At 42.5% G+C, this 26,651-nt stretch overlaps 1 protein-coding gene across 1 annotated transcript in view; it reads right to left on the bottom strand.

The window, feature by feature from the left end:
• LOC148532063 (low-density lipoprotein receptor-related protein 5-like) overlaps nucleotides 1–26,651 on the bottom strand; it is a 195,957-nt gene that overhangs the window by 140,103 nt on the left and 29,203 nt on the right. The window contains exon 2 of the mRNA XM_088468375.1: nucleotides 4,119–4,512. Coding sequence (XP_088324501.1) covers nucleotides 4,119–4,512 — 394 coding nt within the window. The remainder of the gene's footprint in view (nucleotides 1–4,118; nucleotides 4,513–26,651) is intronic.

The raw sequence follows: 26,651 nt of genomic DNA, 5'->3' as shown, positions 1-26,651 counted from the left end.
CATCCACCCACCCAGCCCCGGCCTCTGTGCAGAGGAATACAAACCTCTAAGCTTCCCAGATGTAATCATATATTTATGTATAGAGGAGTGGGATGACACCTGACCAGAGTTATGTCTCCGGTTAGGTGAACTTCTCATCACTAAATGATACCTGTTTCCTTGTGCTGGGAATAAGTGCCTAACAGATGTACCTGTGTGATGAACACAATGGAATACTGATCGTGCAAATGGCAATATTCATTAATCCACTCCGGGACATACATGGGTGACTGAGGTTAGGTTAGCACCTGCTTCAGTAAACAAGATTATCCCAATTTAATCAAACCCTGACCAACACAGAGAGGATCGGCTGATGAAATGGAATATTTACTTAAAGCAGTAATTGATGTTGCACAACAGCAGAACAATAAAAAGAAGAAGTAGATGCTGAGAAAGTTAACAGTAACTGTTTTGTTACAACAACAACAAAAAAAAACAAAAAAAGTGTAAGAGGGAGATGGAGGGTGGTGTAATGTGCTTAGAAGAGATACAGGGCAACAGTTATGGCTGTGGAACAAGGTTTACCAACAGTTTCACAATTTAAAGCAATATTATCGTGTGGGAAAGAGGTACACCAAGTACCCTGCAGAGAATACACACCTATGAGATCATCTGCACACACAAACCTTCAATTGTTTTCCAAAATACCACAGGCATATTTTCATGGCCAATGAGTGTAGTGTGTGAGAAGATAGAAGTGAAAGTTTGGCTCTAAACACAAGGCTGTGAAGGTAAATAACTCCCACCAGCATGTGCCAGCCACTGTTTGTTGCCCCAAACTTGCGTAGTCGCTCTCAAAGTTATTTCTTATTGTACATTCTGTGCAAGCACTGAAAATCATCAAAGAAAACAATTTTCTAATAAATGAGCAAAACTCCTGATGCTGACTGTGCTTGAAAAGCAATATACAATGTTAGAAACGCTTTCTTTAATCAGATTAAAAGGGGAGACTTACCAAAATCATTTAAAGGGGCAGTGCGGGGATGGCTGGCGTTCCTGGAATCGGGAGTGTGTCTGCCCCATTTTCCAGGAGTGGCAAGGCCAGGGACTATGACGACAGACAGTGTCCTGGCCTCGCAAGCCAGACAGTCTGAGTAAGCTGAGGCTTACTCAGCTGGCTGGAGGCCTGGCACAGCCCACCATTGACCACAGATTGTCGCGATGATGGTCACAGTGCTGGGATCGCGAAAGTTGCAGGGAGTGTCATACACCTTCTGCTGCATTTGCAAGGACGGAATGGCCTGCGTGCAGCTTTGCAATTCTGTCCGATGCTGAATCACCCCCACACTGCAAAAACATGCAAAGTATGTAAACCAAACCAACTTGCCAGGTGACCATAATGCTCCAAACACATGGGCTGAACAACCACACTGGCATCAGAAAGACAGCCTGGTCAGTTTCCAGCCAGCCCAATAAACCTCATGTATAAAATCACACAGTACAAGCATTTGTGCTTGTTTGAAGGATACAGAAAGTAATATCAGGCCATGTTTCCCCAACAACCACAAACACCCTGATAACAAATCTCTCAAGTGAAGCATGAAGGAATAGGTTTGCTGAAAGTTCTATCACAATATATACACACACACACACACACTGATAATGAGATATATATATATATATATATATATATATATATATATATATATTTATACCATCAACATTTATTTATATAGCGGTTGTGCTTTACAGTTGGGGACAAAGCAATAAAATGAGACTGGTTATTACCAGACAAAGATATGAGAAGTTTAAGAAACAGGCCTGTTAATTATTGAACAGTAAAATTAGGGTATCGCTCAACCTTGAAACAAGCTAAATGTAAGCTACACTCCTTTATATACCAAGGTGGGGAGCTTTCATACATTCCACTATACAAGCAGAGAGACCTAGCTTATGGTTACATAGATGGATCTGCCACAGAATCAGTTCTTCTATTTGGCAGCCCATCAAAAAAGGTGTACTAAACAATATTAATAGCTTTATTAACCAATAGCCACACACAGCATATTTATCATAGCAGCTTGCTTTACCAAAATGTATCACATAATTCTCCAATTAAACAATATAAAGCTTGAAATGTAATACACTGCACTGACTCACTGTACAAAAGGAGCTTGTTCTATATAGAAGAGATTTCAGCAATAGCAGCACAGCTACACATCCCTTGTACAAATATAAATCAAATGAGCAGCATTACAGTAATGGCAAATACATAAGGGTATATTTAGTTCAATACCAACACCTCTGACTTGTCAGGTGAACAGGGACCTACCATAGGTCTTTGTGGTAACGGAATTCATTATTTGCACATAATTTAGAGTCTCGTTAAATGAAGAAACTAGTATTTGTAACAAACTGGCACTGATTCTGGCTGTATACCAGGCATGTTCTCCATGTAGTCATTTTTGTGCAGAGGGCAGGGGACCCGGTAGTTTAACAGCGGTTAAGCTTAAAATAGAGACCACCACTCACTGGCATATGTTCATCTCATCTGAGCCAAAATGCAATGTCAACAGTCTCACAGCAAGATGCTATATACTGTACTTCAGAGGAATTCTCTCAAGAATTTTTAGGGCCAACTTAACCTTCACCGTGCCAGGCAGCCAAGGGATTCCTTCTGGCCTTTACCATACTCACAGATGCTGCAACTGAGAACAGCGTTTCCTGTGGCTGGACGCTCATTAAAGCTTCACCAAAATAAACAAATATACACAATGATAATGAAATATCATTATAACAGGCTATAAGCCAGTCACTGTTTTGCAAAATAACCACATTATTTAAGTCTGTAAAATAGGGTGTGGGGCAGATTCAATAATGAGTGGTACTTACCGCTGACGGATGGGCTCGAGCTGTAACGCCCAGGGCTATGCAATAAAAAAAAAGCCCTCTCACGGTAAGCTAGCAGCTAACACTCATTAGCCCATAGATTCCGGGTTAAATAAGGAATTGGTCGCGTTAAGGGCAGAAAGCCCCATTTACACCTCAGGAGAGTGTGAACAGAAATCTGAAGCACTAGTTGAATATGCCCCTATGACTGACTCTAGCCCAGACTCTCTCTACAGTTCATATAAGACTAGAATAAACCCCACAATAAAAATTGAAAGCCATTTATTGAAATGAAAAATACCTCTGTTGGTCTTATTTTGAACAGCTCAACAAACATGAGCAACACTGGTTCAGCAGAATCTGATCAGCACACTAGTAGACTGTTAAACGAGAACTCCAATTAAAAAAAAAAAAAAAAAAAAAGTACAGCGGAAGCCATTTGCCACTTTATATGACCATATACCTTGGGATATCCACACTACACGGGTCTAAGTAAATGTGGCAACGCCAGCAGATAGTGAGGTAAGGAAACCGGTTATAATAGACAGACAGTACTAGACCTCTAGCAGAATACCACACAAACTACGTCAAAACAAAAACAGTCTATCCACTGAAATCTTTACAAAAAAAAAAACCAAACACAACAAAGCAGCAGCATTGTAAACCTAACATGAACTATCCCTAATATGGAAAAACAAATCTTGATGTGGTTTGTCAGATTCCTTTAGTGATCAGCCAGAGTAAGGACCCGGCTTTACTTTTCACACTGATTTCACAGAGACAGTCGGTCTTAAAAAAAAAAAAAAAGTGAACAAAGTTTTTTTTTAATTTGATGGAGTTCTTGTTTAAACGTATTCAGCGGACTGGGTATACGGCGTACTCCGCATTCCTACTGATAGTGTTAAAATTTGTACTACACAATAGGACACCCAGTGTGGAATGGTCATATGCCCTGTGCCTGAACTCCCTCACCCCCAAAATAGAGAGTCCAATAGGAATAACAGGAAGCTCTTGTATGTAAGTTTTTGTATTCAAAAGAGCAATACACCGCACCTTATTACAGCAATATAGATAAATAATTCCTAAAACAGTCAGGAAAATGTCAGGAAAGGTCATAATGTACATTTTTTGAGCAATGATCCTGTGTATTATACATAAATCATCCAAGAATGGTCATATTGCAAAATGTTAAAGGTGCTCATATGGTCAGAAAAGAAAATCTATGAATATAGGAATGGACCAGAACATACCCATGAGCAGGATCTAACGCTATGGCCCTGGGCTGATCCAGATCTTGCCAAAAGAGAACTTTCCTATATGTGCCATTGAGGTTAGCAACCTCTATCCGATTGGTTTCAGAGTCCGTCCAATATAGTTTTTTACCAATCCAGTCACAAGCCAGGCCATCCGGGGACACCAGGCCAGAAATTATGACGCGCTGTGAGCTCCCGCTCTGGTTATAAGAGATTTCTTTTATGGACTCTTCGCTGACATCTGTCCAGTATATGAGTCCTTGATGATAAAAGAAGTCCACTGCAGCCGCGTCTTCCAAGCCGCTCACCACCACTGTAGAATCCAATTTTGTTCCCCCTGCATCAACCAGTCTGACATCTCGACGGTTGGCGAAAAGCAATAAAGGAGATGCTGAAATGATAAAGAACAGGGATGTATAGTATTTGTAAAAAACTAATCAAATAACAAAACCTGTCAGACATTACATCTTTAAATCATGCCGACATGCACACCTTCAGACTGAAAATACAGCTTTAACTTACCACTGTAGCGGTATACACACAATATATAAGAAAAAGCAACCATCTCACAAAATAACACCAGGCTTGTGGGGCTGAATTGCTTAAGCTTCTAAAACTGAAGAGCCCATAGCAACCAATCAGATTCTGGTTATTTTCTAGGATGAAAAAGGATAGGTAGAATGATTGGTTACCAAGGGTAACACCAGCACTTTTTATTTTTAGAAGCTTTAGTAAATCTAGCCCACAGTCTCAGCCACGTTGGAGAATAATCAATGACGCACAAAGCAAGGCATGAGCTGTTGGTATGCAAATATCAAAGTTAGGAAACCACTTGACAGAAGAGGAAAAAAGAAAAAAAAAAAAAGAAAAAGTAGAACGAGAACATAAGCAACATACTCTACAATGTTTTGTTACATAGACCACCCACAAGGAATAAACAAATTTACGATCACTAGTCTGGAATGTAATAGTTTATTTTAGTTCAAGCAGAGTCTGGCAAGCACCAGTGCAGAAGTGGCCATTTCATTCCTTGGTGCCGGTTTGTAATCCTTTATGGTTCTGTCTTCAAATGCTAGTCCTGTACTAGATGCCTTTCCAAACTTAAAAGAAGAGTAACATAGTTTAGGTTGAGATTTTATAGTCCTCATGATTTATGGCAACCTAAAGGGTTGTGGACAACCAGTAAATGGTTGTAGCCTTGACTGAAACATTCCGAATATACAGATCATCATAAACATAACTCTGGGGTACCCAACATGAGGTCTAATTTTTGTTGAGGCTACCAGTTCAGCAGGAGTTGGCTCACTTCACTACCTTAGATGGAATCATCACCCAGGATGAGCCTCCGTAGTCCCTTATTACGGCAATGGATAACAGAAGTAAATACATTGTTAACCCATTGTTATACACCTTAAGGTACTCATGCCTATGTACAGATATCCAAATAATACCAGAAGTGGCACCACTTCAAAGCACACAAATTCAGACAGGAGACTTAACACACATCTTCCCGATGATGTGTATTGTTTACTCAATATGGTACGTGGCTGTCTGCCTATTTCAGTGACAGCACCTTTCAGAGTTCATTTAGGGTTTCAAACAGATTTGTCACACAGCAAAACAATTGGTGGGGGAGAGGCGTTTGACCAGAACACAAACTGCGGTGTAACTAGGACTGCATAACACATTTACATATACAAGACTTAAAATTACTATGAGGCTGTCACCTGAAAACTAAAGTAAAGTAACGCAGGTCATGCACCACCCTGGTCGGTAACACTTGCCCTGGTCTCTAACTACTCATATGAATAAGCAGCTTTGAAATTATGCTTTTTGATAACAGAACAGCAGAATAATGATAAGTATAAATAGTCAGTGTCATAATTAAGTTTAAAAAAATAAGAAAACCTCCACCTCCGCCCTGTCTTTATAATATGTGCAAGTCTCTAACTGGGTAAAGTAGACAGCTTCATTAAACCCTTAACAGCATATGCCAGCTATGGCCTACTAGACCATGTAGTACACACTAGATATAATATATATTCACACGAACAACACATATAAAATAGTGCCAAGGAGAATGTAAGCAGACCAGACTACTACTCTGAGGCCCTGAAACCCAGCAGCAGCCACCCACACGCCCAAACTGTGCCAACAAATGGTTTCCACCTATTCCTCTTATCATGCCTAATGGGTGATCCACCCTGCTGACTTCCATATACAGTTTAAGGGGGAGCTGTATCAAGCCTTGGGCGAAAAGTCCTGGTTTTGGGCGCCCAAACTGCCGCTTAGGCACACTTATCCAGATCTTTAGACAGGTTTGGCCACGACATGCGCGACCAAAAACCAATCGAAAATTGCCTCCCAGATCTCCCGTCACTTTAGACAGGAGATTGTCACGATAAAACAATTGAATTGCCCCCTTGGAGAGAGAGAAATTGGAGAAGTTGCTCAAAGCAACCAATCAGCTTCTAACGGTCATTTATATAGCAGAGCCTTTGAAATGACAGACGCTGATTCTTTGCTTTAGGCAACTACTTCACTTTTTCTCTCCAAGGCTAGATACATCTCCCCTTAAGGTGCGCATCCACTTGTAGATCATGGAAAGACAGTACAATTACAACATTGTAATTGTACAGACGTTCCTCAACCCCTGCAGTGCCTACACTGAACGATACAGTGTATATCGTTCAGTGCAGGCACCCTCTCTCATCCCTGAACATGGTCAATCTATCGTTATCGGCAGATTGACCGGCATGTTCAGGCGACGATTGATGTCAGAAACAACCAGCGGTAGAGCACACCGTTGGTCGTTTGACATTATACTGCCAGATTTATGCATGATTAATGAGCGATTGAACGATTACAATGACGTAATCATTCAATCGCTCTGTTTAAATAGTCATGTGGATAAGCAGCTTTAGTTCAGTCAATAACCTCCAGAGAAAGGTATACCAGTAGGGCATAATTTCTGATATGGCACTCACCCCCGCCACCAAGAACACAACAAAACAAAAATAGGGAGCGGATGTATTGGAGACTGAGGTTAACAGTCATTAATCCCTTACTCAACTTCACTCCTCTTCCCTGCTACCCCATTGATTAACATAATATAGTAGTGTCAACTGTCTGATTTATACACAACCCTAAATGACAGCGTTCAAAGCCCATCAAGCTAAATGTAAGATCGCGGGCATTGGTTTGCTGAGGATGTCTGAAGGGATTCTATTGCCCAATTTGTTATTTAAATGTAACATTTTTGGGAGGAATGCATGGTCAATGTATTGAACCGAAATGATATTTTATTGCGCTGCATTCAGCACAGCTCTGGTTTACGGTCACATAAGCGCTGGTAAAAAAGGTTACTAATGCACAAAGATTAATGGTTAATAGTTTCATTGTTTTTTTGCCTGTAATAAATAATTTTACCTTTGGATGGTGCTGCCCTCACTGTACATAAGAGAGATTTACAAACTTGCTGTTAAATTGCAATTGCATGCATTACTAGAACTGCAGAGGCTTTTGTCTAATACACATGTATTCCTAACTCAGGGATGAGGTATAAACTCTACAGAGTACTTTACAGAGTCAATTCATGCTCACAATGCTACGATCGTACTGAAATCTGGGCTGGAAATCCCTACAGATTATTCAGAGTCTGGTATCAGATGTCAGGAGACCCAGCAGAGGAGCTTCTGCACAGAGTGGGCTCCTATCCTCTTCCTGTGCGCTTGTCACACTATAACAATGCATGAAAAGCACATAAGAAAACAGGTCAAATAAAGAGTCAATTGTTCCATTTCCAGTTGTGCCTACAACCAGAATACATATTATAATAAAAGCACTGCCTATTTCTCATGTGGTAATGTGTGCTACTAGGATAATAATGTACTTGCGGATTTGCCCAGCCTAGTCATGGTATTCTTTAGTGCTGCTCTACTACTTTTAGCCCTGAATTCCGGGCCTAATTCAGCAGTATACGCTAGTGCACTGCAGAACGCAGATTCCCGATGTCTGCGAGCCCGCACAGAGACTGGCAGCAGACTGTCAGTGATTGTCAATCTGCTGCTATTTGGGGGTGGGCAGGGGGCGGCGATGCCCTCCATTTCCCGAAACCGATGCGTCTCTCACTGCCGTTGCGGGGGAGGGAAGAGGCCAGGATCTCCGTCGGCTGACGGAGATTTCCTGGCCTCTTCCTCTAAACTGCGGTGGCCGGCTGCGGGGCCCCATGGGTCCACGCAGCCGGCCGATGGCGCGCATATTATTTGATGCTGTGTTGGACAACGCAACTCGGATAAGTAATACACAGGGGAAGTGAAGCCTAATGCAGAATTACCATATCTGCAAGGATCACATTTGCAAAGCTGCATACGTGCATACATCATATGTCTATAGCCTGCGTGCAAACATCATATTTCTTTAGCCTGCGTGCAGCTTTGAAATTACGATCCTTGCAGTCAGGCCCACTGTGTGATAAGACACCTCGAGATTCATAAAATCTTGGAGATATACTGTAGTAGAGTGAGATAAAGTACCAACCAATCAGCTTCTAAGTTAGGAGCAGATTGGTTGGTATGAGTAATTTCTCCACTATCTTTCTCAAAGATATGATTATTATTTAAGGGACAAAAACAATTTATGGGGCAAGCTCAATTTAAGTGCATTGTGCATCCACATATGATCTAAATACCAAATTGCTTTTCTAGAGTATTTTCCAGTGGTTTTGACATCCGTAAATCACCACACATCACTAAAGGTAAACCTATGTACAGACAATATCTGGTCAAAAATGGTCCACAGTAACCATGGTAACATTCATAATGGTGACACTAAAACGTCGGCATGGTTCAACCTGTCGACAGGCAACATGTTGACATGTTCACAATGTCAACATAAGAACTGTCGCTATGTGAATTATCTACATGCCGACAGTTAGGAATGACTGAAGGGTTAGGGTTTGGCTTCGGGGGAAGTGAAGCTTAGGGTTAGGCACCAGGGGGAAGGTAAGGGGAGAAAAAAAAAAAACACACCTTACCGATGTGGGGCATCTGTGGTCCGTCCCGGAAGCAACAGTCACATGGCTGCCGGGACCTGGAAAACTACGCTGGAGCCGCGGCTGTGCCCCCAGGGAAGGTTTGTCAACATTTGATCATGTTGACATATCTGTGTAGACACAATGAATGTCAACATGGTAACTGTTCACAGCTCGGCCACGTCGACATGCTGCATGTTGACCATGCCAAAAGAATGACATAGCAGTCCCGAGTAACTGTCTAACAACGGAATGATCTGCGACCGATGCTGTGCCTTTGTACACAGATGCTTGGATTTGCAAAGACGCCGGAGGGTATCTAAATCATATCCCGGAGACTGCAACGTTGGCATAATTTTGTACAGCAGCTGCGAATGGGATCACAGCTGCGGTGGCAATAGCATACATCCCTCAATCAGGCCCATAGGTCACTTTAGATTTAGGTTTAAAAAAAAATAAAATAAATGTAAGCAAAAACAAAAAGCAATAAAATACTAAGGGGGGGAGGAATTGAAGTAGCGGCGATAATTTACTGCAGGCCAATTGAAGTAGCGGGGCTATTCAATAAGAGCCGCAGGCTGCAGTTATCAGTCAGGCTCAAAAAGAAATCCACGTTAAATAGCCTAGTTTGCGGGTACCGCATCTGTATTAACATATAGGTCCGGAAACTTACCCAGGACTATGAGGGTTAATGCATGTTAACACAATTTACCGGGCGAGAAAAAGGGGCTCTAGATGAATAGCCTCGGACGTGAAAGCCCGAGGCCAACACCTTCCCCCCCACGGCAAATTACCGCTGTTAATTGAACTCCCCCCATAAATGGAGAACATATAAAGGGGAACTTCACAGAAAAGTAAACATCGTTTACACTGTACAATTTAATTACTTTATACAGTAGAAGATGAAAGGTGTGCTGGTGTATCCTTCAATTCAGAACCATCAAAACTAAAGAGAATCACTACCAAAGCTGTCTGTTCACACTTGCGTAGAAGCAGCGATGGGGGACAGGTAGGTAAAGCTGCTACTTCTATAGCTGCGCGGGAACAGCTGCTTTTCGGAATTAATGGAAGCATCAAACAAGCTACATACATGCAACTGATATGTACACATGCAAGTGAGCCAGCAGTCATGCAAGAGAGCAAAAACCAAACTCAGGGCCTGATTTAGAGATGGACACAAAATTCACATCTGCTGAACATAGTCATCTGAGTAACCCTTAGGTTACTCAGGAGGGTCAATGTTTTCACACTGCCAGGGCCAGTGATGCTGCATCAGGAGACACTGACCCTGGCCTCGGGCAAACTTACAAAATCGGGTTGACATGCCACAGATTTGTAAAAGCCTCCTGCTCGCTTCCCCCTCTCCTCAACCAAACGGCTACAGATTGTCCATCACCTGACGTCTGCAGCTGCACTGCGTCAGACTACGCAGGACCCAATCTGCACATGCACGGTATGGGTCCTGCACATGCGCAGATCTATAAACATTGTAGTAGTGCACAAATCTGATGGTTTACGTACATCTCTGAATTGGGTCCTCAGTGAGCATTAAGCGACATTTCTACCAAAAAAAAAAAACACCAGGCGCTGCATAGCACACTACCTCATCCATATTTATTTCACCATTTATTGATCCTGCAGAGCTGGTCTATTTTCAAGCATCAACAACTAAAGTTCCCTGCCTTGGAGTGCAGGGTAGATGCCATTTTAAATGCTAACATCCACTGTTTGATCAGGAGCCATTGGCATTGGTTTTTCTCTATACAGTATGCCAAGAACACAGACTGATCAAAGCAAATAAGCACATAGCAAGATCACTGCCAGTCAATACTTTGTATATGACCCAAACATCTGGGCTCATCATGCACTGAGTTTACAAAGAGAAAAAACACTTTCATTACCTAAATGAATAAAAAGAAATAAATATAAATGACATTAAAAACACACACACACACACACACACACACACACACACACACACACACACAATCCCTTCATGCAGCTCCAGAAGAATAACTTCTCACAAGGTGTCAGGATTGTGCGAGTTTGTCAATATTTTCACACATTGAGCAGCATACACAAAAAGGAGCTGCATAGTTCTCCCCATTGTGTGTAAACTTCCTGTGATGGCAGGTGGGAGACAAGAATCCCCTGTCTCACGCAAACAGGAGACAGTACATTTCACCTGAATAGTTCTGGGCACAAAGGTTTTCTAAAGTAACAGGAACAAGAGGAGTCAGTGTATATGCAGCAAGATATTGTGGACCTCCCTGATTGAACACAGGTAAAGTCATCAAACCGAGACATCATGCTATGTCATCATGAAATAAAAAGGAAACACTCATTAAGTCAGTCACTTACTTAAGCAAGTACAGATATAGACATTTATTAAATAAAAGTGTGTGTGTGTGTGTGTGTGTGTGTGTGTGTGTGTGTGTGTGTGTGTGTACAGTATATATATTATATTCTTGCTGAAACTGCCGAAAAAGGTAGTATTTCGAAATGCAGAAATGGTATGCCGATAATAAAATTATGACGTACAGTAGACGATTATGCAAATTACCCTCAATCCCAATTAGTTTGGGTAATTTGTTTGGATAACTGGAAAATTATTATGTTATGTATGATGGTTTTTTCCCATTATTATTCTTCTATACAATTTAGTTTTTATGGTCTAATATGCCATCAAATATTTTTGACTTCCGTAGATTGTATTCAGACAATTGGCACTCAGATAATCCGCTCTCTACCATACTCAATATTTTGTACTTTGCTCTGCAGGACACAATATTCCAGTAGTACTATTTAAATTAAAAAAAAAAAAAAAAAAAAAAAAAAGTAATAACCAACTTTTCTTTTTTAGGAATTGGTTTTCACTACATTTCACTCTTTATATTTAAATTTATCTGCTCTGCTAGTTCTCCATACCTAGAGATGCTCACAAATTCTGATATAGTTCGAAATGCTAATTTCGCCTGATCAGTAGCCAAGAACATGCTTGTGATACAATTGCCCGCTGAGACAAATCATGCAAGACTACAACGAGACTATGTTTAACTGAACTGGCCCCTAGGCAGGGCCAGTGCAAAGATTCTCAGCACCCAAGGCAAAACTTTAGAGAGAGAGTGTGTAAAGTGCAAACCAATCAGCTCCCGTCCCCGAAAAAGGACAGGTGATAATTGGTTGGTACTTTCGCTCTGCCCACGGCTAAGTACATAGACCCCTTAATCTCTCTCCAAGACTTAGTACATCTCACCCAGTCTGTAAAATGGCAGCTTGGAGCTGATTGGCTTGTACAATGTAGACCATTTGGTCTCCTTAGGAGATGCCAGTAAAGTGACATTGTCTGGCTTTACGTATGTACTTTTAGGTACATAAAGTATGTAAAAAAGTAGACCTATCAATGAAGTTTTCGGGGGAAAGGGGGGCCTGGACTGCACACCCTATGTTGTAGTATTGTCTCAGCTAGGTAGCACATCCAATTATAAAGAGCTAGGGCAGGGCCGCAACTCGGGGGCTAGAGCTGCACGTGCACCGGGTGCCGGAATGCAGGGGGTGAAAAGGGGCTGACTCAGCCCCTGCACGCCCCGCGCAGTCTTGTAGTGAGCGGTGACTTGGGGGGCTGCAGATTCCATACGGACTAGCCATCCGCATGGGCTCTGCTGAAAGCGGCCATCCAAAAATTGCCGCCGCCAAGGAGAAGACAGATGCTAGAGGTCCTACTGGACATCTAGTGTCTGTTAGACCAGCGCAATTCACATAGCGTTTCCGGAAGTTGCGGGAACGCTGGCGCTGCCAGGAGAAGATGCAGAAAGCTGCATCTTCTCCCATGAAACCCCATGGCAACGAGCAGGTAATTTTAAAGCAATTAGTAGAAGTCTTACTGTGGGACATATATTGGTGTCGGGCAAATATGTAAGTGGCACTTTGGTAATAGGCATTACAGTGTGTGGCATAATGTAAGTCACTATACCAGGGACGTCTGACTAGTGCACTGCCTTATGGAGGAGCAAGGACAAAATCCAGGTATGGGAAGGGAGGGGGCACAAAATTACTGACTTGCACCGGGTGACAGATATACTAGTTTCGGCCTTGGCTAGGGTGTGCAGTCCAGGCCTCCTCCCCCTGAAAATATTTAATATATTATGTGTATGTATACACACATGAAGGTAGAGACTATCTGGACTAGCACCCCGCCCACCTGCCTCTGATGTTTTTAATTAGGGACCCATCATTTACTGACTGCACAGTCTGTATAGCAAAGCCACAGGTAAGACCTATATGCATTTAGTACTATGTAGCAAGTTAGTTATGGGGTGAATTGTGGGGCCCCTGGAACTGCTCTGGCTGGACTTCTTTGGAGTATCCCCACTTATTTTTAACACTTTATATATCACTGTTTTTTATACATGTTACATTTTCACACATTTATTTCTAATTTTTCTAAAAGGTGCCTACACACTTGGCGATGTGCTCACGATCCAACATTGTGTCAGATTTCCCCTTGAACTCTCCCCAGCAGTCGTGGGCACGATTTGGTGTTAAGGTGCCCACACACATACCGACTTTTCATCCAATTTGGCCGATTTCGACGAATCGTGACAACAGATCATGTAAAAAATGGCCAAATCGTGAGTTTCTACACTTGATCATGATGCCGATGCGCATCCCCGCTCATCGTACCTCGCATCTTCAGATCTGCCGTGCTGTAGGGCAGATTAGCCAATCTGGGATACAATGCACTGGCTGCACGATAGATCTTAAGTCAGATTGGACATTTTTAACTCCAAATCGTGACCACGACTGCCTGGGGAGAGTTCAGGGGAAATCATGTACATTGGCTGATTGGGAGCAAGTCGGTATGTGTGTGGGCACCCTTAAAAACTGTCCAATGTGACAAACGATCTATTGTGCCTCCTAACTATTCCAGTGCATCGTGACTGAGATTGGGAAATCTGACCTACAGCACGGCAGATCTGAAGATGCGATGTATGACCTGCGGGGACGAGCATCGTGATAGTGAGTGGACACTCACGATTTGGGCATATTTTACACGATTTGTCGGAATCGGGTAAATCCTGTATAATATCGCTACGTGTGTAGGCACATTTACACTTTCAACACTAAGCAGCCACTCTCACTTAACACGTCAATGCTATTTTTTATTTTGTGTGATGCCCTGGGGTGGTTTGGCTGGGATGCTTTGGGGGTGCCCCACATCCTGGACATGAACCCCCATAGGGACTTACCCGATGAGGTTACCTTGATGCTGGTGGGTAGGCTCAATTTTGGCAAAATTTATGCCAAAACCTCGCAGATTATGTATAATTATTAATGGTTGTATGGTGCATCTGGTCTTTTTCTTTTTTTTTTTCTAATCAGTGAAGTTTCTCTAAACCCTATATTTGTATCAAACTCACTTATTCCTTTATTCATTTTGTTACAGTTTGTGAGCCCATTTAGATATTAATATTGTAAATAAACCAAACACCACCACCCATCCATGACAATACCAGCAAGACCTTGAAAAAAAACAAGTTACAACAATAATCAGGAGCTGCCATTATGGAACAATAGGCTCTTATTTCTTGTATTGCCTCCAATCTGTTCAGCCTTCTGAATCCACCTCTCAGTGGATACAGGAAAGGCATTCCTCTGAGAGGGTGGGAGGGACGAGTGGAACGCAGCAGTCTGCAGTGTAAAGTAAGCTACAAAGTATGTGGGAAAACAAAATCACACAACACACTTGAACCTGGAGACCTGAGCGTGAACAAAAGTATCCCAGCACATGGCCCACGTCCCCTGCATATCAGACAAGTGAGGGTTCATTATCACTCCTACAAACTAGGTAACTCGACTCCCTATAATTAATCAGATTGCACATTGAACATAATTGTGCATGTGGCCACCACAGCCCAGTTGCTGTTAAAGCTGCACTACCACCTATTAAAACAAAGCCCATTACCAGCAGGAGCCCAAGGGATACAGCAACATGGGAGTTCTGGGTAGTAGGACCAGCACGGCCATCTTTTACAAAATGGTAGTGCAACTTTAAGGTTAATATGTTTAACCTTATAAGTGGCGCCATATAAATATAATGATAACATTGTTATTATACAAGGCCTCTCCCTTTTGCGACGCTCCACGAATCTACGACAAACATGAAAATACGTACTGCACAATGCCACCTTATGCAGCCAGTAGTGCCCTCCATGTACAGCCAAATCTAAATATGGCAGCCTTCATCGGATCAGGATGCAATACTGCAACCATCTAACCATTACGATTGATCAGTACAGACTACATTTGGCCAATGCACAAAGCAGGAAAGATTTCTCTAATCCCTCAAATTTGCTTGCCCAGCTCCTGCATCTACCACCATGGAAAAAGATTTCCATCAAGTCACCTGGTTGGCTTGGACTAATAAGCAAATGCTGGGGGCAGGGCCATAACTAGGGTGGTGTAATACATGCCATGGTACAGGGTGCCGCAGTGGAGAGGGCGCTGTTCGGTGGTGCCTGTAAATTTTCTATTTACCATCACTTGTAGCTTCCTCTGATATTTCCTGGTCACATCCTCCTTTATTTAATGCACACAGAGCGGTATTCAATATGGGAGCAAAAAGTCCGTGCTTGACTTTCGCTCCACATCGGCGATTTTCCTGGGATAAAGTATCGGGCGCGCGCCTGCTTTATCCCCGTATTCAATTTGAAAGATACGAAAACGTGACCCGGCGAAGTAGGATCGGCGAAAAAAAAAACGAATTTTACCTGGAATAAATTGTAGGACCCCCCCTAAAACACTAAAAACATGGGGGATCACTATGGGCACCCCCGTTTTAGCCTGCAAATGAAAGTCGGGGATTTAAATAGCGACTGCAGGTGTTTCTTTCCAGACATTGAAGAAGTGATGCAGAAGAGCACTTAGGTTTTTTTTTTCGTTTTTTTAAGTGATCCCATCAAATTTGGGGTACATGAAAATGGGTACTAGCATATTTTTAAGTCTTTATTTAAAAATTCTGCAAATATGCACCTGCCGCTAATAGCCTATTCTAGAATACAACTGCCGCATACTTGCAGAATAGCCCTGAACCTATTTCCCTATTTTTAAACACTTCTCCCCCCTTTTTTTTTACCCCAAATTTTCAATAATTTTTTTGGGGTGTCCCTTTTTTTTAACAGTTTATTTTAAAATGACATTCCCAGGGATGCAGGCTACTTTTTTTAAGCCTGCACCCCTAAACCCCAATTCTGCACTTTTTTTTCGCCACCTATTCAGTGGTGAAAACTTATCCCCGTTCTTTTTCATATAGGGGTATTCAATATGAAACGTAAACTTTGCCGCACATTGGAGCTTTTTTCGGCAAAAAAGTATCTCGCGCGCTCCCGCTTATCCCCGTATTCAATATGAAATCGTCGAAAACGGGACCCTGCGATACTTGGATCGGCAAAAACAAACATGAATTTTTGGGAAATAATTGTAGGATCCCCCTCCCTAAAGATGTCCAGACCTCGGGGATCATTATGGGTACCCCCGTTTTTGCCTGCAGAAGAAAGTCGGGGTTTTTAAATAGCCGCGGCAGGTGTTTTTTTCCCGACTTTTAAAAATGAAGGGAAAAAAAAAAGCTAAATGCTCTTCTGCATCACTTTTTCAAAGTGGTCCCACCAAATGAAAAAAAAAAAAAAAAAACACCTGCCACATACTTGGGGACTCCACCAGAAATAATTTTGTTAGTTTGGCATTGTTTTTACCTAATTTTTTTTTTAAATCCCAAATTTTAAGGTGTCCCGATATTTTTTTTATTTACATCTTTTTTTGGAACATTTCGTTTTAAGGGGACATTCCCTAAAGTACAGGCTACACCCCCAAACCCCTATTCTGCATTTTTTTTTTTACACTTGCTATAGTGATTTGAAAAATTATTCCTGTTTTTTTTAAAAATGACCCTTGATCCCATTTAAGGAAGAAAACGGGAATTTTCGGGAAATATGCCTGGGACCCCCCTAAAGATGTCCAGACATGGGGGATCACTATGGGTACCCCCGTTTTTGCCTGCAAAAGAAAGTCAGGTTTTTAATTAGCTTTGCCAGGTGTTTTTTCCTGCGGCGGCTATTAGAAACCCTGACTTCCTTCAGGAGTTAAAAATAGGGGTACCCATAGTGATCCCCATGTCTACACATCTTTAGGGGTATCTCTGAAATAATTCCCGTAAATTCACGTTGTGTTGTACCTGTAAAAAAAAAAAAAGTTAAAAAAAAAAAAAAGACATAGGGTCCCCCCCCAAATGCCAGGGGTGGTTTCTAAAAATACGGGGAACAAAATGTATAGGGTTCCACCGTATTTTAGAAACCAACCCAAGGCTGCAGGGACTCGTGCTGGTTTTAAATATAGGGGGGGGGGGGAATGATGTGCAGCTCCCCCTATATTTGAAACCAGCACCAGACCCTTTTTTGGGGGGTTCCCGACTACCCCGAGATCACCGGCTTGCACTGACCGACTTGGGATGTAATGCTTTGGACCTGGAGAACCGGTGATTGGGTCTCTGGGCTGTGGCATTACACCCCGGTCGGTTGGGTCTGGTGCTGGTCTTAAATATAGGGGGTACCCCACTTCTTTTTTGCCCCCTATATTTAAAACCAGCACTAGTCCCTGCAGCCTGGTGTTGGTTTCTAAAATACGGTGGAACCCTACACATTTTGTTCCCCGCATTTTTAGAAACCACCACTGGCTGGCAAGCCTGGGGCTGGTTTGGCTTTTGTGAGGGGACCTTATGTCATTTTTTTTGTAAATTTTTGCTACTTTTTTTTTTTACAGATTCAACAAAAACGGGAATTTTCGGGAAATATTCTAGGGACCCCCTAAAGATGTGTAGACATGGGGGATCACTATGGGTACCCCCATTTTTAACTACTGAAGGAAGTCGGGTTTCTAATAGCCGCAGCTGGTGCATAAATGCGGCTTTGAATAAGGTGATGCAGAAGAGCATTTAGAAGTTTTTTGGGGGCAAAACAACTATGGGCATCAAATTTGGGGTACTTGAAAATGGGGTTCAGCATATTTTAAAGTTGCTAAAGTGACTTAAAAAAAAATTGTGCAAAACCCACCTGCCAGCAAACACCTGCAATCAAAAAAACACTTGGGGACCCCCCAAAGTAAAGTTTGCTATTTTTTAAGTTTGCACCCCAACTTTTTTTGTTTAGCCCCCTTTTTCAAAGTAAATTTTTGGGGTGCCCTTAATTTTTTTTTTTTTACGCCGATTACCTTTGGGGTACTGTCTGAAGGCTGCACGGGGGTTCCCGAAATGTTGCACCCCAAAACCCCAATTCTGCACTTTTTTTCACCACCCATTCCTTGGTGATACTTTTCGCACCGGCGGAAAAAAGTCTCCAAATTGAATACGGTGTAAAAGTAAAACTGGCGAAAATGACGTCATCTGAGCAAAAACATTGCAGAAATTGAGATTTTGCTCCATATTGAATACCCCCAAGAGACTTTGAATCTGCGAAAAGTCTTTGAAATTGAATATGGTGTAAAACCAAAACCAGCGAAAATGATGTCATCGGTGCGGAATTATCGCAAAACTGACTTTTCGCTCCAAATTCAATTGCCCTGATAATGTTCACTCTACCTCCGGCTGCAGGCAGCACCCCGAAGGTAGAGAGGAAACTTACGCGTGCTGAAAAGGGGGCGTATTAGAAGCATCACCTTTTCGACACTCTTGGGGACATGCCCCCAAGCGCTACTGACAGATAGAAGAGATGCCGAGCGCATGCGCCCAGCGTCTATTTACCGGCAGTGATTGGGTCACCGCACAATTCCACACCCACTGCGACCAGCGGGTGAAGACGGCACCTGCAGGCTGTCTTTGCGGTGCGCTGCGCGGTGAGGTCAGGGCGCCTTTTGCCCTCCAGGAGGGCAGGGTTGCAGCACCCTGCTAAAACAGCCTAGTGGGAACGCTACACACATTTCAAAATACGGTCATACCCAGGACTCAAACTCATCACCTGGAGCTATCTGCTCAAGCAAAGGAAGCCTGCAAATTATAACTATATAATACACAATATACATTGTAATAAGTAATCAGCATTGCAGCTGAGTAGATTTATGTAGTGTGTGACTGCACACTACATACATCTGCCTAGTTGCTATGGTTATAAACTGACAATTACAAGTAGTTTTATATAGTAAGGATTTGCAGGCTTCAATTACAGGAGCAAATAGCCCCATGCGCAAGGTGTCTGACTGCAATGTAAGAGGTGATAGGTTTGAGTCCCAGGTATGAGAGTATTAATAAATGTGTGTGTTAAATAAAGGAGTTTGTAACTGAAGGTGCACATATTCTGCTGTACTGACAGGAGCCTTCCTGTCTGTCAAAGTAAGAGGTGCGGTGTTCTAGTCCTGGGAATGACCACTTAGAAATGTGCGATTTAAAGAAAAAAAAAAAAAAAAAGGAGGTTCTCGTCATCCACTTACATTATCAAGTTAAGCACATGAATGAATGAATGAATGAGGTATATGAGGATTGGTGTCCAAATCCATTTTCTTGGAGGGTCCTGAAATTCAATGAGCACGATTCAATTAAACGCAAAGTGAATAGCGCCGGAAATTAGCTCCCAGCGCTATTCAATTCTGCACAAAGTTAGGGAAGGCTCGTTCTCGCACCTTAGAGTGTTTGGGCGCGAGAACGGCATTCTCTGACTAAACTTCCCGGCGCTATGCTATTTTCCTGGCACTAAGGGTAGAAAACAGGTCTTAATCTGTTACATGTATAGTGGGCCCAACAATTTCTGATACCAGCACACCTTAAGTACCTTTGTAGGCAATTTCAGCTGCCGGCACAGAACACACACACACACACACAATTTGCGGCATATACTATACAAGTAGCACTCTTTCTATACCTTGTCGGTGATCTACACTGTCGGCTCCAGGCTTGTGCACGGCTGTTCTGATGGACAAATCCTGCTGCATGTGCAGCTTCACCACCACTCTCCTACATCTAGAACTGGCAAGTTATAGTGGTCACAATAGAAAGCAACGGATGTAGAGTACAAATTATGTAGAGAGTTGTCTAGCAGCAGTGGGATAAAACAACATGGTCAGAAGGTTACACTATCAAAATAATTAGAAGCCATTTGGTTGCTATGGGGCAACTTCTCCACTCTTTGGAAGGTTTTATACATCTCCCTCCACTATCTAATACTAGATGAAAGACGACTAATGAGTGACAATTGCGAAATGTTCTGCTAAATGAACTATGGTAGTGTTACAGAATTATTATACAAATATCATCTGGGCTCAGCAAAGTTTGAAGTACAGTCATAAAAGAAACAGATCTCACGCTAGAATCCCCTTTCTGCTAAGTGCCAGGGCAGAACACCATCCAGCTCCTTGGATTACCAGAAAGGTTTAAGAGCAACACAGAACTGTCCCATTCACATGCAAAATGGGTCCAGCTGTTATTTTACATACATATATTTTTTACACATTGGAGATGAAAGATCTGCTTGAATAAATATTATGAATATTATGATCTCCAGAAACAAACCAACCAACTCAACGCCCCATGACCACTTCGTATCACAATTTGAAAGTGACCCCACTGCGTAAAATCTTCAAGGGTTATTTCATCCATAAAGCCATAGATCCAACATGTGTGTTACATTAGAGTACAAATCAAGTTCCAAACAAAATATATTATTGGAAACTGTAGTTCACAGGGCCTCTGAGTTTGAAAAAGGCCTACAGTCAACTAGGAAAGCTCTCGTTCTATAATGTATAAGCAAGCAGGATTTGTATTCCCAGAGAAATTGAAGTTACAGTTTTTAGGTGGAAAGAGGACAAGAACAAATACGATAGGCATTGTGCAACGCGATGGGGGGGTCCAACGTATCGGGCGGTACCCCCACACTGTGTGATCGGTGGCCGACCGCCCAATATGCCGGCTCCCCCCCTCCCCCACAGCACTGCATGGGATCCCCAGATCGAATGAACCTGCAGTAAGATCTAGGGGTGCTATGTACAAACCCATGGGTGCGCGCTCTGTCCGATATCATGCCCATACACGGTACAATAGAGCAGCCAAATTGTACCAATCCGTCGGACTGGCTGCTTTATCGCACTGTGAAGGGGCACCTTTAGATGAAAAAATGCAAAATTCTAAACTGCATGGAGCAACAATTAGGGACCACTAGTACAAGATCCATCTTTAAAGACATCATTGTCTGGTAAGATCATGCAGGAAATCTATATTGAAACCATATACCCAATAAATTGTCACACAGACAGGGTAGAAAGTGAAAAGGTGTGCAGTGCAAAATAAAGTTGCCTATTTTCATGTACTAATCAATTATGGAGAAATACTGTACAAAACTACTGGTAATACAAATATATATAATTTATCATTTATGCATATGGCACCATAAGCGGTCCACAGTGCCTTACAAAGTACATAAACATAACTGAAGAAACCAGTGACTTACAGTACAATACAGGACAAAGATATGCTGCATTACCGATTATAACACTCAAATTAAGTAGCCGGGAGTCAGCAATCAATTGTTAGATACCCTTGTGGGGAGTAAGGAATAGAAGAAAGTACAAGGAAAAGCACATGAGGAAAAAGGGCCCTCCTCGTGAGAGCTTACAATCTAAAAGGGAATATAATAGAATACACTGTGTGCAATATGTGTAATATATAATTTTTTTTTTTTTTTTTTTATACATACACACGGGACTCAGAACAACGGCACTCAAGGGATTGAGGCGGGTGACCATGAAACAGCTGTCGGGACGTGCTCCTGACCACGTGGGCTTTTTTGGACATCAAGGGTATTGAGCATAGCTCTCCTTGTTTGACAAGCTTAAGATAAGTACTGATGTCTACTCAGCTTTTATTAATGGATGGCTTGTTTCCCCTTTTTGCCTGATTTGGTGGAATAAATTATTCTTGCATTTATCCAAGTGTGCTGGTTCTGTTCCATGCTGGGATTTTTTGTTCAGAGCATTGATGTTGCTACAGTATACATTGACTTTAACCTGGCACCTTTTTATATTTTTTTTTTGTAATGTTCTGGAGCTGCAGGCTGCTAGACATCAGTATGAGGTGCCTCCATGCACCTGCAGTCTTGCCCGCACTAGTACATTGTTTGTTGTAGTTACCCCGTTGCTATGGGCTAGTCGGGCTTCCAGTGAGGTCATCGGCAGTCGCCGAGGTGCACAGGGTGTTCGATTCACTGGGGTGATTGGTGAGGGGTTATATGAGGCAAGATTTTATTTGTTTCTTTATCGAAACGTTGCAATACTGTGCTATGTGATTTATTTAACTACAAGTCCCGGAGTACTTTCCCTGCCTTTGGAATATTGATTTTTTTTTTGTTGTTGCTGCACCTGGGCTAGCCTCATTTGAAGGGTGGTGTGTGTGTGTGTACACACTTTGTGTGTGCGCGTGTGTGTATATACAATTTTTTTTTTTAGAATAGTGAATGGGTACGGGATCCAGATGTTCACAATGTTGACGGTCAGAAAACAGACAGCGGCATCCTGACAGATTTTGGCAAGTATTCCAAAATTAATCCTAACATAAAACTCACTGCCGGAATCTGTTGGAATGGTGACAGTCAGGATTCTGCTGTAAGTATTGAGACCGTCGAGACCCTAACTAAATCCCTACTATTGTTATCCCGTGGGCACTTATTGGAGCATCCATCCACTCTCTATCTGGTGTCAAGAGGAGACTTCGGGCCTGATTCAGAGCCGCTCGTAAGCGGCCGCTCGTTCGTTCCGAGCGATGTTTGCCCAACTGCGCATGCGTACGGATCGTAATACGTATGCGCGAACTAGTCATTGCGGCCGAAAATCGTTTGTTCGCTAAATAGCGAATGCCTGCTTTTTTGAGCGACAGGAGGAGGCGTATGTGGGTGGTAACGGGGGAAGGTGCTTGAAAACAGGGAGTGGAGATCCGAACGCAGGCGTGCTTAAAGGTCAAAACAGGCGTTTTATGGGTGTGCATAATTAATACAGCAGCGTCATTGACCACGTCACTGGGTTATTTTATAGTCAGAACTGCTCGCAAGATTGCGGTAGGAAAAAGCAACCACAAGAATAGCGAGCAGTTCATACGCTGGTCGATGTACTCAATTAATCTAATAAATAGCGGACATGACGTAGGATGCATGCGGCCAGGAGGCATATTTTTCCAAAAAACGACCGCAAGTTTTGTTCGCTCGTTTAGACCTAGAGGCGTGAACAGACCACAAAGAGCGAACGGTTCATTTGAATAGCCACCCATATTTTCTGAACGAGCGAGCGCAAATAGCGTCCGGCTCTGAATCAGGCCCTTAGACACTTAACTGGTGGTTGTATAGGATGAGACCATAGCCAGCTGTGCTTCAGCCAACACAACATACGACCGTGCCACAACGCTACATCTTCTGACTTTTAAAGAGTAGATATGCTCTGACTCCCAGAGTGTGAGGCAGTGGTCGTGAAAACTGCATTCTATAGCACATGCGCTGGGGACAAAAGTGTAAGAAGAGGAATCTTGTTCCCCCTGAGCACTAAATGGCTGATCTCAAGTGCAGAGATCAGCTGCAGCAGGGGGCACTGATCATCAGTCGTCTCCGTCTAACCCCCCCCCCCCGCCTGACAAAAGCTCCACTCTGTATGTGTGGCGGGAGAGGGGTAATGCTCCAAGGGAATGGAGAATCTACTTCCAGTAAGGGATGGGCACCAATAAAGTAATTGATGCTGAAGGGGGGTGTAATAATTAAAAAACATAAAATAAAACAATACGTAGGTGGTTTTAATGTTATGCTGGTGTGACTTGTCTGCAGACAGAGCAGCCAAAGGGTGAGCCAGTACTCACTTACCAAAACTGCCGTTCAATATATCTGGGCTGACATCACAATTGGCCAGTTGAGACGTCAGTGTTGGTGGTCCCTGCAGAAAGTGTACATGCGGCTAGCGGGTCTGGTCCCCAAGACCTATCAAAAAATTTTATAAATGCCACTCCGAATCAGGGCTATTATGCCTTTATTGGCAATAAAAAAAAAAAAAGTTAAATTATTTAATCATGACAAGTGTGATTTATGTTTTAACAATCCAAGTGGAAATGTTTCACTTAAGTGATAGCTTTAAAGGCTCAGTCATCCCAACACTTACAGAAATCTCTAACTAACAAGCTGCTTGCTGGCTTAGAAGACTTCTGCAAGGTAGGCAAAACCAGCAGTGGTCTGCCCACAAGTGGTGACCCACACTTGCGTGGGAAGAAAACACTATTGAGAAAGCACTAATGAGGTCAACATGTTTTAGGAATCAGTATGCTGTGCAAAATGGTTTATGAAAAATTCTAAACTACTACTACTACAATTATACTTTGTTCATTTGTACGATAGTTCAGCTATCAATGTGCTACTAGAGAAATAGACAGCCACCATATACAATCCCGGTCACCTTTCTATGTCAGAGCTGGCCTTAAGAAAATGTGCTTGAAGGGGCCAATGGATCTGTATTCCATTAACAAGTCAATCTATTAAAAGAAACAGCTGTGCAAGGTCTGTGTCCCAGAATGTAAAACAGGATACCGCATTGTCTAAAAATACAGCAAGAACTAGCAATGGCAGTAGTTTTATTGGTTTGTTAAACTAAACGGACACAGGGCTTGTGTGGCAACGCAGTGCCAATCTCAGCTATGTTCCAGAACATAACCTCAGGAATTTTTGGTTCTCATTAGAATGTGCATCACAAGCCAATTCTTGAATTTTTTTTTTTATTTTTTTTTGTAATTACTGTTTGGGTTTATTTTAAATTTATTAAGCAATAACAAAACAACCACCAACAACAACAAACAACACCGCTGTCGAAGTGTCTAATAAAATGGCTTCTCTCGTAGGTCAGATCTGTCCATGCAACACAAGATTTAGGGATGCATCAAACATCGCATTTTGCATGCGGACATTAATAATGCCAGTATGCATGAGGACAGCTCTCCAGCTAATAGCTGTTCTTTGCGGTAGATGGGCTTCTGGGTTTATGACAGAATGCAGCAAGGGGCATTTGGAGGGATCGCATTGGATTCCTCTCAGAGCTAAATGTGAAAAGAAGTTCATGGGCTTCTATTTGGCAACGCCATCTGCAGTTGACGTTGCCCACTGGCTCCAAGCTAAGGAAAGCTTTGCTTTCCTTAGCTTGGTGCATATGGGAAATGTGGTTAAACCTCTGAAAAAGTCACTCATGGATTTGATCGCATAAGAGGATAGCGCAACCCACCCATAGCATATAAATGTTGTAAAAACTGCCCCAGGACTAGTGGCTCACTCTTTGGTACAGCCAAAGCAAATACAGCCCTAAGGAACTAGTTTGTTTGGGTTAGTTGTCAGAACAAATCATTCAGTTATCTATACCTGCTGCTATGGTGTCAGTCCAATGCTGGGGACACACTAGCAAACATATCAGCTGTTCAATTGAACGGCCGATATATCGTGTGTGCGCCGGCCAGTGCGTAAGTCGTTCACAGACAATCACTTCAACTGTGCAGCATATATCTACACATAGTGCTGTGTGTACGTGCATTCAAATGACCAACTGTACACTTGGCTGCATGGGCTGCCGGGCGTGCCACGACCTCCAGCCAGATAGGCAATGATGGTTGTTCAGTGTGTATGTGTCAAAATATTCCAAATTGGCAATCATCTTTGTATGGCTACCTTTACAGCAATAAGTCACCCATTGTTTTAACCTTACATTTTGCTACGTAACTTAGCAACTAACTAGAAATAACCACTCAGAGACTTATGTGGGATTAAAGAGGACACAGATCAAGATCGGTGGCAGTAAGAAAGCAGTGCTCCAAGGCCACAGGTTAATAATTGTATGACTAAATAAAGAGGGTAGATCCCCACACTTCACAAAGTGGCCTGAGGCGGTACCATTCCCCCTTAATTGGCACAGCCTTGCCCCCCAACCTAGGGAGATGACCAATTTGCCACTATCAAAAGGAAAATGCCACCCAGGCACTCTTAATAGGCCACCCAGGAGCACTGCTTCCCACCAGGCTACAGCTCTACCTGTTGGAAGGAAAACATGAAAATTGCACAGTCCAACAAAAATAAAAAACAGCATACAAACCATATAAGTCGGGTGGGTGGGTTTGAAAACTGGAAAGAGGAAGATGGCTCCTCAAACCTGGTTATTTATGGGACTAGTAGAGGCCTTGCCTCTTACTAACTGCCATAGGCTTATCATTTTGATTGACAACCTCTCAGTTACACCCTCTTTCTTTTAACCCAGTGGACAAACTAGCAAAATTCGTTAAACGGGGTGCTTATCTTTCCTCAAACTTAGGCAAGTATTCGGAGGCCTTTATCTGCTAGGTGTAGAGGGACTGAACATTAAGATCTAGATGTTAGGGCCCTGACAGCAAATCTACCCAATTCAGTGTTTTGCTTAAATCAATAGTTAAAAAATAAATCAAAATTTCAAAATCAATATTTATCAAT

Source organism: Taudactylus pleione, unplaced genomic scaffold (assembly GCF_031769625.1).
Source record: "Taudactylus pleione unplaced genomic scaffold, aTauple2 ptg000085l, whole genome shotgun sequence".
In the NCBI taxonomy this organism is placed as follows: domain Eukaryota; kingdom Metazoa; phylum Chordata; class Amphibia; order Anura; family Myobatrachidae; genus Taudactylus; species Taudactylus pleione.
Note: the sequence above shows the minus strand (reverse complement) of the source record. Positions and strands in the feature narration are given on the sequence as shown.